The sequence below is a fragment of the Spinacia oleracea genome, chromosome 4 (assembly GCF_020520425.1).
Source record: "Spinacia oleracea cultivar Varoflay chromosome 4, BTI_SOV_V1, whole genome shotgun sequence".
Classification (NCBI taxonomy): domain Eukaryota; kingdom Viridiplantae; phylum Streptophyta; class Magnoliopsida; order Caryophyllales; family Amaranthaceae; genus Spinacia; species Spinacia oleracea.
This window is the reverse complement of record NC_079490.1, coordinates 123753381-123766220: the sequence shown is the minus strand read 5'-3', so window position 1 is coordinate 123766220 and position 12840 is coordinate 123753381. Positions and strand designations below refer to the sequence as shown.

Below are 12840 nucleotides of genomic sequence, written 5' to 3'. Positions count from 1 at the left end.
GCGTTGTACTCATTTCTTTTTGCTTTCTTTTAGTACTTCGGTAGGCCGGTATTGTCTGTTGATGGCTGCCGATTTTAACTGTTTCATTTTGTTTTCAATTTTTGAGGTTTTCAGTGTATTTGTACTCCCCCCAAATATTGAATAAAAAATGAATGTTTGTTACTTGGCTGCTTCTTTTCAATTTGTACTTTCGCAATTTTAGGTCTTTAGATCCGTAGATTTCTCGAACTCCTCTTTCTGTAGACTTGCTAAAAACCTTTTGATCTTGCGAGCTCTTTACATCCGTAGATCTGTTAAGAGACTTTTTAACTTTTGCGAGTTCTTCAAATCCGTAGATCTGCTAAGAGACTCTTTGACTTTGCGAGTTCTTCAAATCCGTAGATCTGTTAAGAGGCTCTTTAGTTTTGCGAGTTCTTCAAATCCGTAGATCTGCTAAGAGACTTTAGTTTTGCGAGTTCTTCAAATCCGTAGATCTGCTAAGAGACTCTTTAGTTTTGCGAGTTCTTCAAATCCGTAGATCTGCTAAGAGACTCTTTAGTTTTGCGAGTTCTTCAAATCCGTAGATCTGCTAAGAGACTCTTTAGTTTCCAGACTCTTCAAATCCGTCGATCTGCTCAGAGGTTTGGATTGTTCTTCCGATCTCTTGTGGTTCGGAAACCTGGGCAAGAGATCGCTAGTCTGCCTCTTTAGTTATGCCTTCGGCGATCCGTGGATCTGAGCCGGAGTTTTATAACTTGATTCGAGCGACTGTTTGTTGCGAACAAATTTTATTAGGGTACCGCGAATCCGAGGATTCTGGACGATTCCCTGAAGTGTATGATTTGGTCATTTCTTGCATTTTATCAAGGAATGGGCAAAGTCAACCTGTTTTTAGTCTCGGATTGATCAGATCCGAGGCTGCATATATATATAAAGGGACAATAATTATAGAGATAAGTTTAATGAAACACATGGTGCCAATGGCTTTCCTCTTCTCATTAAACAACTTACTTGGTTTACAGACAGGGATCATACAAAATATTTCTTGAGAACATCGGTATTCCAATGGTTCTTCAGGATTGTTCCATCTAACTGTTTCAGCATATACGTGCCTGGCCTTTTTTCGGAATGGATGATGTATGGTCCTTCCCAAGTGGCTGAGAGTTTGCCATGGATCCGTCCTTTCTGAACCGAGGCGGCGTTTCTGAGTACTAGATCACCGACTTTTAGGGGTCTGGCGTTGACTCTTCGGTTGTAATGCTTGTTGACCCTCTGCAAATAGGCTGCGTTGAGTGTCCTTGCATCGTTCCGAGCTTCGTCCAGTAGATCGAGAGCTTCGGATAGAAGTTGATTGTTGCTTTCTCCTTGGAGCCCATCATATCTGTTGTATGCCTGGATCCTCAGGCTTTCTGTTCCGATTTCCACAGGAATTACAGCTTCGGATCCGTATACAAGGTGGAACGGTGTTTGTCCGGTAGCTTCTTTTTCAGTGGTCCGAAGGGACCATAGCGTTCCGGGTAGCTCTTCTAACCATTTGTTTTTGTCATCCTCGACTCTTTTCTTGAGTGCGTTGAGGATGAGTTTGTTAGCAGCTTCGGCTTGCCCGTTGCTTTGTGGGTGACAGACTGCCGAGTACGCTAGGTGTATGCCGAACTGTTTGCACCACTTTTGCAACGGGGTGTTGTCGAACTGTTTCCCGTGGTCGAAGACCATCAGTCTTGGTATGCCGAACCTTGTGATGATGTTCTGCCATATGAACTTGCGGACCTGAGGTTCGGTGATGGAGGAGACAGCTTCGGCTTCGATCCATTTGCTAAAATAGTCGACTCCTACAATCAACCACTTCTTCTGGTTCGTCGCTGAGGGGAAGGGACCAATGATGTCTAACCCCCACTGTGCGAATGGTAAGGGATACAGTGTTGATTGTAGGGTTTGAGCTGGTTGATGGATGGCTGGTGCGAACTTTTGGCATTTCTCGCATTTCCTTGCCATCTGCTTTGCCTCGGAAACCATAGTGGGCCACCAGTACCCAGCCCGAAGGGCTTTATGTGCTAATGTCCTACCTCCAATGTGGTTTCCGCATATCCCGAGGTGGATTTCCCTTAGGATGTAGTCAGCGTCTGTTGGACCCACACATTTTAGCAACGGAGCAGAGAATGATTTCCTCATGAGCTCTCCTTCGGCGCTGATGATGAACCATCTGTTGAATCTTTTCAGTTTTCTCGCTTGCAGCTTATCTTCGGGAAGTTCTCCCCTTTCTTTGTATGCAACTACTGCGTCCATCCAGCTAGGTTCGGTACGTAAGCTGCATACTGTGGTGGGTAGCAAGTCGATGCTTCTCTTTTGGTGAACTTCCACGTGGACCGACCTGTTTAGGTCGACGAGTGTTGAGCTTGCGAGTTTTGACAGTGCGTCTGCTTGCGTGTTCTGTCCTCGGGGAATGAGGATGACTTCAAAGGATCTTAACTTTGACGTTAAGGATTTAATTTTTGCTAAATAGGCTGTCATGCTGGGCCATTTGGCCTCATACTCCCCTCGGATCTGGTTGGCTACAAGCTGGGAATCAGTTTTGAGGCGAACATGTTCGGCCTCCAGGGATAAACAAAGCTCTATCCCTGCGATTGCGGCCTCGTATTCAGCCTCGTTGTTGGTTGCTTTGAAGCCGAACTTCAATGCATACTCTATGCTTTTCCCCGTCGGGGGGATTAGTACAACTCCTGCCCCTGAGCCGTTTACTGTGGAAGATCCGTCAGTGAAGACCTCCCAAGTGCTTTTCGTATCATCCAACATTTCCTGGTATGAGCACTCGGCCAAGAAGTCTGCCAATGCTTGTGCTTTGATTGCTGTCCTCGGCTGATATTTGATGCCGAACTCTGATAGTTCGAAGGCCCAGGCAGCCAATCTTCCTGACCTCTCTATTTTGTCGAGTACTTTTTCGAGCGGTTGGTCAGTTAGCACTGTGATCTGGTGGGAGTCGAAGTATGGCCTCAGTTTTCGTGCAGCTACCACTACTGCATATGCGACTTTCTCGATGAGTGGGTACCGGGTTTCGGCTCCTGTGAGTGTTCGGCTGGTGAAGTAGATTGGCTGTTGCTTCTTTTCTTCTTCCCGAAGAAGCACTGCGCTGACGGTTCCAGGGCTAACTGCGACATATAGGTACAGGGTTTCCCCCTCCTTTGGTCTGGCCAGTGTCGGCAGTTGAGCTAGGTGGGCTCTGAGTTGCTGAAAAGCTTCTTTTTGCTCCTGTTCCCATATCAGTTCGGGATCCACTTTCCTCGGGACCCCCTTTTTCTTGACTGGTTCTGCTTCTCCTCCGGGGAGGTTCTTTGGTTTCAGTGCCTTGAAGAAGGGGGCTCCCTTGTCCGAGGCTTTTGATATGAACCTTGTTAGTGCGGCTAACCTGCCGGTTAGCCTCTGCACATCTCTCTTGGTCTTCGGCTCGGGTAAATCCAATGCCGCTTGGACTTTGTCTGGGTTCGCATCAATTCCTCTTTCGCTCACCATGAATCCGAGGAACTTCCCTGACTTCACCCCGAAGACGCATTTTTTTGGGTTCAGCTTCATGCTGTATTTCCTCAGATTTCCGAAGGTCTCTGCCAAGTCTTTGACATGGTCTTCCTCCTTGATGCTTTTTACGATGGAGTCATCCACGTAGACCTCCACATTCCTCCCTTTCTGGTCGGCGAAGACGTGGTCAACTAACCTCTGGTAGGTGGCTCCGGCATTTTTCAAGCCGAAAGGCATCATTTTGTAGTTGAACACTCCTGCGCTTGTGATGAACGCTGTCTTTGCCCTGTCATCGGGGTGCATGAATACTTGGTGGTAGCCTGAAAAGGCATCCATGAAGCTGAGCAGTGCATGGCCGCTGGTGGAGTCGACCAGTTGATCTATCCTTGGCAGGGGATAGCAGTCTTTGGGGCAGGCTCGGTTCAGATCTGTGAAATCTACGCACATTCGCCATGAGCCGTTCGCTTTCTTGACCATCACCACGTTGGCCAGCCACTTCGGATACATGCATGGTTCGATGAATCCGGCCTCTTGCAACTTTTTAACTTCCTCGGCGATGGCTTTGTTTTTCTCCGAGGAGTAATTTCTCTTTTTTTGCTTGATTGGCCGAGCTTCAGCGTTGACATCCAGCTTGTGACAAATCAGCTTCGGATTTATCCCTGGCATATCTGCTGCTGACCATGCAAAGATGTCTTTGTGATCCCTGAGTAGTCGGATCAAATCGATTCGGAGCCCCGAGCTTAGGCCCTTGCCTATTCGGACGCTCCTGTCTGAATTATCTTCGAGGAAGATATCCTCCATTTCTTGATCTGGTTCGGGAGATAGGGTTTCGGGGCGGGCATCAACTTCTGCGGGAGACAAGCTTCTCGTGCTTGCTCTTCTCCTTTTTGCCTCGCTTTCCTCTCCCTTAGCTCCCTTTCCTTCCTCGGGGCCGTCCTCCAATTTGGGTTTTCGGACAGCAGTGTGGCAGGTTCTTCTCGCCACTTCTTGATCACCTCTGATTCGTTCGGCGAATCCTGCATCCGAGACGTATATCATCAGCTGGTGGTATGTGGAGGGGACTGCTTGCATCTTGTGAATCATGGTTCTCCCCATGATTACGTTGTATACGGAGTCGCAGTCCATCACCAAAAATTCGTCCCGTAGGGTTTTTGCTGCCTGGCCTTCGCCCACTGTGACTGGCAGGGTGATCTTTCCTCGAGGGATAGCTGCGGATCCGTTGAATCCGATCAGAGGATAACTGACTTTCGTCAGTGCTTCCTCTGGTTCTTCGAGGATCAGCTGCTCGAAGCAGTTTCTGAAGATGATGTTGACGACACTTCCTCCGTCGACTAACACTCGATGTACGTTGTGGTTGTTGAGGTCCATGGAAATGACCAGAGGATCGTCATGTTTGTACTGGACTCCGAAGCAATCATCAGCAGTGAAGGTCATGTTCGGGGGGTGTGGTTGGTTGTCTCCAACCGCGCTGAAGTTGACCCGATGGGAGAGGGCTCTTAGATGTTTTTTGCTGGCCTGGCCAGACTTCTGTCCCCCGAACACCACTAGGATGTCATTTTTCTTGTGCCCTGTTGCTTCGTAGACCCTTTTCTGGGGTTGCTCGTGTTGTTTGCCGCTTGCGGCCTTTTCTTTTTCCTCCCTTCGGTCTAACAAGTATTGTTTCAGGTAGCCTCGGCGAACGAGGTCCTCAATGTTGTCTTTCAGCGAGTTGCATTCTTCGGTATGGTGACCGAAGTCATCATGGAACTCGCACCATTTGTTCTTGTTTCTCCGAGCTGGGTTGGACTTGAGCTTCCCAGGTAGTTTCCACTTTTCGTCATTTCTATTGAGGCTGAATATCTCCTTTCGGGGCAGAGCTAGTGGAGTGTAGTTGGTGTACTTGGGTTGAAGTTCACCCCTTCTCCCGTCTTTCTTCGGGCTCATCTCTCTAGCTCCTACTTTCTCTTTCCCCTTCCTTGAGCCGCCCTCGGGCTTGCTCTGAGTATTCTTTGTGTCTCTCGGATCCGACGATCCTTTCAGTCTTGCAGCGGCCTTGTTGAACTCTTCGGTTCTGATGAACGCATCAGCCATTTGGAGCACGTCAGCTATTCTGGAGGGGTTCTTCATTGAGAGTTCGTCACGGAACTTCCCTTCCTGGAGCGCGTGCTTCAAGGCGAAGATGGCCACGTCTGGCTGCAAGTTTGGTATGTTTGTTGATTCCTTCATGAATCTGGCCATGAATTCTCTCAGACTTTCGTCTCTTTCTTGTTGGATTGAGGTCAGTTCTGCTGTGGTTCGCTCGGGGCGATTGTTGCTCACGAACTGTGTGCAGAATCTCTTTTTCAGCTTTTTCCAACTCTTGATCGATCCCTTCGGCAGCGATCTAAACCACTCTCCCGCCACTCCGGTTAGCGTGGTTGGGAAATATTTACACCAGCATGCTTCGGAGTAGGGACTCAAGAACATCTGCTGCTCGTAGGAGATGACATGATCCCTCGGATCTGTGATTCCGCTGTAGGTTAGGTGAGCTGGCAGTCTTACCTTCGGTATTTCTTCCATGATCAGCTCGTCCGAGAAAGGGGATGACGTAGGAGTCATGATTCTTTTCCCGAGTCTAGCCCTGATGCCTTCGTTTGCCGAGGCTCTGTGATTAGAACGTTCGGGCGTACGATGGGGGCTAGGGGTTCGATCATGCCTCCCGTCTCTTCTTCTTTCTCGGCTACTGACCTCGGGTCGCTCGCCAGATCTGCTCGACTCACCTACCCCGAGTCTCGTATGGATCGAAGGTCTTAACCTTGAGTGGACCGAGGGCCTCAACCTGCTGAGTACCGAGCTTCGGATCCGAGGATTACGAGTAGTTGATTCGCTTTGGAGAGCTGTTGGAGTAGGCGATGGTCTCGCAAACCAATCTGGTTGCTGTTGTGCCCTTTTTTGGGTGTCCCACGTGCTTTCCATCCACCTCGACGTCAAGTGTGTACCTGTCAAGGGAAGGAGTTCTCGTTCGGGTCTGGACACTTCCACACTGGGTGGCTCGTTCAGCCTTCGCCTGGTCCTCCTCTCTTCTCTGCGGTCATTTGCCAGTCCTTGCTGCTTCTCATTGAAGAGGAAGTTTTGCATGATGGTCATGGCCGCAGTGAGCTCTTCCCTAGTTGGAATCGGAGGTCCTGCATTTGTGGCGGTCGTAGCTCTGCTTGGCTGTGACCTCGCCATCGATTGAGGGTGCCCCTCTTGGTCAGATTCTGAATCTGACCGCACCATCATATCGTCGTCATTGTTGTTAACAACATCGTTCACCATTTTCGCGGAAAGAGGTGATTGATGTCTTTCAAAGGCTTTGAAGTGTTCTTCCCCACAGACGGCGCCAAATTGTTCCGGTGTTGTAAAGATGGAAACAATGGGCTTCGAATGAAGGCCCTTTTGTATGTGTTGAAGATCTTGCTTGTTTGAATGAGTGGAATCCGAATTCACCTGCACAAGAGCAAAGTCACTAGCCTCGGGGGTGTTTCCGAGGAAAGCCCCTCCGATGCCTAAGTAAGAATGATGCTCGGATTCTAGAGAGAAGTTCTCTAGAAGAGTAGTCTTAAGGCGGTAAATTGGACGTACCTTGAGGTGTGAGCCTTGGCGGCCTATTTATAGCCCATAGGTCATTTATTGTTATTGGGCCTTGGGCCTTAATGGATGGCTGAATAGCCATTGGTAGGTTTGATGTTGTTGTTTAGAGCCATTGGGCTTTGGACTTAGTGGCCCAATTGAGAATCAATTGGGAGCCCAAACAGGTTAATTCCGATATGATATTTGAAATTTAGAACAGTTTAATTATGAATTTTTTTTAGACGTGAAGTAGTACTTAGAGATTGTTTTTGTTGTTGCTTGGTAAGAGTTTTGGAGGAAATTGTTGTTACGCTTCTAGTTTAGTGTGACAGTTGACACTCATTAGATTTATATTCTGACCTCATATTTTTTTTTGGTAACTATTAAAGAGTATGAAGCTGTTTTGCCTGTAATATATACTACCATACCCTGTTCCTAGCTTTGGTTTAGATTTTTGTTGTGGTGGAGTTCACGTGTAATTGTATCGCAAGAAGGGGTATAATAATGCGAGTTGATCTCTTGCTCCACCCGACTTGTAAATTCGCCACAAAATTGTGTTTGCAATAGTTGGTGTCATAAATTATTAATTATAGGATATTTTAAAAAAAAATTCATATGACATTAATTAGTTTGATAACTTTGATTTACTTTTTACCAGAAAATGGCAGCTTGTGTCAACAACATTGGTGTTGATGGTTCTAACCACTTGGAGGTGGATTCTAATAGTAGTACACATGTTGAGGAAGAGTCTGATGAACCTGATGAACCTGAAATACTGGAGTAGCTTCCCGCACATTAGAGAAGAGAAGAGGGGAAAGAAATCACGGGATGTGAACGAGAGAGGTAAAAGGAAAAAAACTTCTGATGCTTGGGATAATTTTGATGTGATTGCTACTGATGTAGATCATGCTAAATGTATTTATTGTGGTAGCAAAATTACTTGTTCAGCTAGAAATTGAACTAATGCCATGTCACGCCACACTGATAGGTGTAAGAAAGCTCCATTTAACTTAGACAAAAAGCAAACAATCTTAGATTTTGAGTGTAGGACAATGGTTAATACTGATGGAACTCTTGAAACTGTAAGTATAAGTTATGGAGATTTAATCAGGAGGAGATTAGGAAAGCACTTGATAGGATGATAATTATCGATGAGTTGACATTTGCTTTTATGGAAAGTGAGGGGTTTCCTATGTCTTGTAAAATTTTAATTCCTGATTTTATTCCTCCTTCACGTTCTACAATTACAAGAGATTGTTATGGGATTTTTATTGCACAAAAGTAGAAATTAAAGAATTATTTCAAGAATTTGTCTTCTAGGGTTTGTCTTACAACAGATACATGATGATTGGAAATTTCATAAAAGAATCATTCATTTCTGTCCTGTTGCTGGTCATTCTGGTGAGCTTATAGGTAAATCTGTTGAAAAATGTTTGTAGGAATGGAGTTTGAAGAGGGTTTTGACAGTAACCGTCGATAATTCTAGTTCGAATGATTTGGCTATTAAGTACTTAGAAAAGATTTTTAATCTTAGGGATGGGTGAGTGTTGAATTTTGAATTTTTGCATATGAGATGTGTTGCACACATTCTTAACTTAGTAGTTAAAGACGATTTGGCTGATGTCGTTGTTTCTATACAAAAATTTAGAGCTGCTATGACATATGTGAGGTCTTCTCCTTCTAGGATTCAAAAGTTTAAGGCTTTTGCTGAAGAGGAGAATATAACCTCTAAAGCTCTTGTGTGCTTAGATGTTGACACAAGGTGGAACTCCACCTACTTAATACTTAGGAGTGCTTTGGTGTTTAAGAAAACATTTAAAAATATGAAAACTAAGTCCACTCCTTATGTAAGAGAGATTTTGAGGAAACCTTTGGGGGTAGGGGCTCAAGCTGATTTGGATTTCGACATTATTGAAGGCTTCTTGCCTTTTCTTGCGATTTTTCATGAGGATACATTGAAGTTGTCTGGTTCCCGTTATGTGACGGGTAATATGTTTGTGGAAGGTATTTATGAAATTGGATTTACAATATCTGATTATCTTAGTGACCCAAATGAAAAGATTAGGAGAATGGCCGAAAAAATAAAGCTAAAATTTGATAAGTATTGGTCAAATGTTGGCAAGATTAAAGTTTTGATGTTCATTGCCTTGATTCTTGATCCGAGGAATAAGCTCTTATTTGCGGGCAAGATTGGATGCGTACCTCTCATACTTGTATTACTATTGAGGAGAGTTTGCTAGAGTTGGAGAAAATGGAAGAAGGTTACTCTTTCAACCTTGTTGTTTATTTCCTATATTTTTCAGATTTGGTTATATGATTTTATGTGTATAATGCTTATAATTTATTCTTATTTTGATTTCTAGGTATGCAGGAATTGGTTTCGGAGCAACCAACTATTCTAATTGACGAAACGATTGAAGAACCTTCCAATATCACAGATTTCACAATGAACGAAATACTTGAATGAGTTTTGTTAATTCAACGACATCATGTCCTTTTGTAAACTTATATTCAGATGTTCTTTAAACTTTATAAGATGTCTGTAAACTTATTATGGATTTTTTGGGATGTTTATAAACTTATTAATTATCCCCTCTCCCTTCTGCCTAGCTTTGAAGTTTAAGTATGCTTTGAATTTTAGTTTTTAAGTATTCTGGATTTCTTGGCAGAGTGGCAGTAGCTTTACTTTGGGAAACAATGGCCCAATTCTAACTATTCTATGCTATATAATTATTTAGTTATTTACAGGGCCTAAATTATGCTACATTATTATTTACAGGGCTAAAAATCTTAAATTATGTTACATGATTATTTACAGAAGTATGAGATTCTTTTTAATAAAGAAACTGGGTACCTGTGATCCGACCCAATGAATATTTCAAGTGTTTTAAAGGCTACATGTAGAACAAGAGAATCTTACGGAACTTGTGCCGTGGTAACCAAACCACTGCCTTGAAAATGATATTCGGTGCAACCGGGATGTACAATTGTATTTACCGATTTGTTCCCTAAGGTTTACACAACTCTCAACACACAAAAGCACTTTTGGGTGATGAGATGGAGCCACATAAACTTATGCCCAAAAAGAATAAGAAGGGAAAATTTTGAAGAGATATGAATAATCATGACTTAATCATGAACAAAAAGTCTTCCATCCAAAACAAGAGAAAAGGAGAAGGAGAGGACGATATCAATATTCTGTAGCCACAAATCAGAAAAGTGAGGAGTATTTATAGGATTAGTGAAGGATATATAACAACCAAAGAAATCAAAGGACTTAAAGGAATCCAATGATCTTAATCATCCAATTAAACCCATGATAATGAAGGGATTATAACCTCCAAAGTAAATAGAAATAATGGAATACATTCAATCATAATAATCAGAATTATAATCATCCTTAAATCACATTAACAAGGTTGTTTAAGAGAAGGAATCTAAAGAGGAACTCAAAAACCGGACAAACACAAGCGTTTGGCCTTTTCTCGGTCGGACCGGGCGAGCCCGCTTAGTCGGGCGTGAGTGCACATCCCAAAAGCTTCTCAAATTCCTCCGATTGGGCGAACCCGCCCGGTCGGGCGAGAGTGCAACACAAAATCCATAATTTCCATTTGCACTCGCGCCCGGTGGCACCGGACGGTCTTTTTCCAACTTAAATTCCAACATATACCACAACTAATCATGCAATGTGCGAAGAGGAACCATTGCCATAAGGGTTTCCAACATCAAGATCAACCTCATAACCAAGCTTACCTATTGGCAGAATGAATCTATCGGACGGTGATTTCAAAAGTGAAAAACCATTCTCTCTATAAAAACCTTCTCTCCCAAAACACAAACCCTAGCCGCTGCTACCTCCATTAGCAGGCTCGTTGGTGGCCGGAGAACCTTTACTCACTCAGGTCGCCGATGAGCCTGCTAATTTGCGCCTCACCGTCCCTAGTGATTGAAACTTCTTTGACCTGGTGGTGTTTCAGGCAGAGAAGTAGAAGAGGAACCAAGCAACCGTCGTCACTTCTCCATCCTCTTAGTTCGTAGATCTTCTCACTGGATTTCTTTTATATAATTAGTGTTCTATATCGTGTTCGAGTGGGTGTTTCCGTGTTCGATTAGGGAGTTATTGATCGGATCAAAGTTCACAACCTCGACGTCTTATCACCAAAGCTATCCCAAACGATGCCGATGATAATCTCGCCGATAAAGGTAAACTTTAGGGTTAGAGTTTCTTGTTTGGGTTAGGAATTTCTAGTTTAGAGGCTTGTTTGATCTGATTTTGGATTAGATACTTTTACCGGATCTAACCTTGGCGCCGCCGTCTTGTCGGATTAACCCAATATTGACGCTAAAGGTATGGATTTAGGTTAGGGATCCTGCTTTCGTATTACTTTTAGCCATTTTCTGGACGTTCTAGTTGCTGACCCTAATTGGTTTAGGGATGATCGTGGTTTTCTCCATGTTTTTCTTGTTCTTCAGATTTGGTGATTCGTTATTGTGTATTGTTAGTATATTAATTTTTTGTTGGTTTTGGTGGGTAATAGCTAGTGTTTTGGTTCTCTTTGTTTCCCTTGGATGTGTTCCTATATGAGGTGGTTGTTTTTTGTTGTTAAACACATTTCGGTTGTTTGTATTAAGGTGCCCTATGTGGGATAGCCTATTTTGGAAGATTGATGGAGGAAAGTCGTGTGGGTTGGGATGTATGTTGAGGGGAGAAGGTATATGTTTGTGGGGGGGGGGGGGGGGGTGGGGTGGGGGAGTTGGTATTTATGGGTCATGGTTGTCTGTTGGTTGTTGAGATTAACCAATCTTAATTCTCAATTTAGGTTAGCGAAGACTTTGTTTGCCGCTTTCAATTTTTTATTTATTTCAACGCTGCTCCCCATTTTATGAGGTTCATAGCATGCTTTCCGAGTTACTTTTTGTGATTCATGTAGCTTGTGCAATTCATAAGCTCTTTGCAACCGGCTCGTGTTGTTACTATTCTTCTGCGTCTTTCCTTGGTTTTCAAGTTTACAGGTTCTTAAGGTCGCCTCCAATTGTTACCTCCCCAACAATTCAATCGTCTTCAAGGAAATCACTAAAAATGGCTTTGGCACGCTATGTGTAGTCTGGCTTTGTATAAATAAAAAGGTTAGAGGATCCCATGTCTGATAAACACAGTCAAAGTTAATAATCGAGGGTCCAACGGAGAAGAGCTTGCTACCTTTTAGTTTTAAGTAGGTTTCTTGTAGTTTGTTATTTAAGCTATGTAAGTTCTTTAATTACTCCAGCTTTTACTTGTAATTTGTAAACATTTTATTTGTGTGAAATTAAGCCTATGTTTTTTTTAAAAAAAAACTATTGGCAGAATGATGTACTGGGTTTTCTGACTCATATCCATATCCATAGTATACACAGTAAGGAGGTGAGCCACTATATTCTTTGTCCTTGCACTAGTAGAAAAATCCTTATAAGTGGCTCCTTATAGCAGGCGCTTGTTTGATAAGTGGCACCTTTGAGGGAAAAATAAAATAAAATAAAATAAAATTTTCCCTCCAGTTTCACAAGCGCAACCTTTAACCTAATTAAACACAAACTATCCTTTTTCAGCTCCCGTGTTCCTTGCGCACACCATTGTCATCTCCCTGCTCCTTCTCGTACCGGCGAGCTCTCATCTCCCTCCTCCTTCTCCACCGGCGAGCACGCCCTCCCTACGTACCCCTTCTCCACCTGCGAGTTTTCATCTCCCTCCTCCTTCTCCACCGGCGAGCACGCCCACATGCTCCTTCTCCACCAGCGAGCACACCC

General features: G+C 43.9%; 1 protein-coding gene across 1 annotated transcript; it reads left to right on the top strand.

The window, feature by feature from the left end:
• The first annotated feature begins 7717 nt into the window (after window positions 1-7717).
• On the top strand, window positions 7718-9523 carry LOC110794920 (zinc finger BED domain-containing protein RICESLEEPER 2). Its single transcript, XM_056842176.1, has 5 exons — window positions 7718-7836; window positions 8045-8138; window positions 8496-8596; window positions 8705-9240; window positions 9420-9523. The coding sequence occupies exons 1-5, from the start codon at window positions 7718-7720 to the stop codon at window positions 9521-9523; spliced, it is 954 nt and encodes a 317-aa protein (XP_056698154.1).
• Window positions 9524-12840: the final 3317 nt, after the last annotated feature.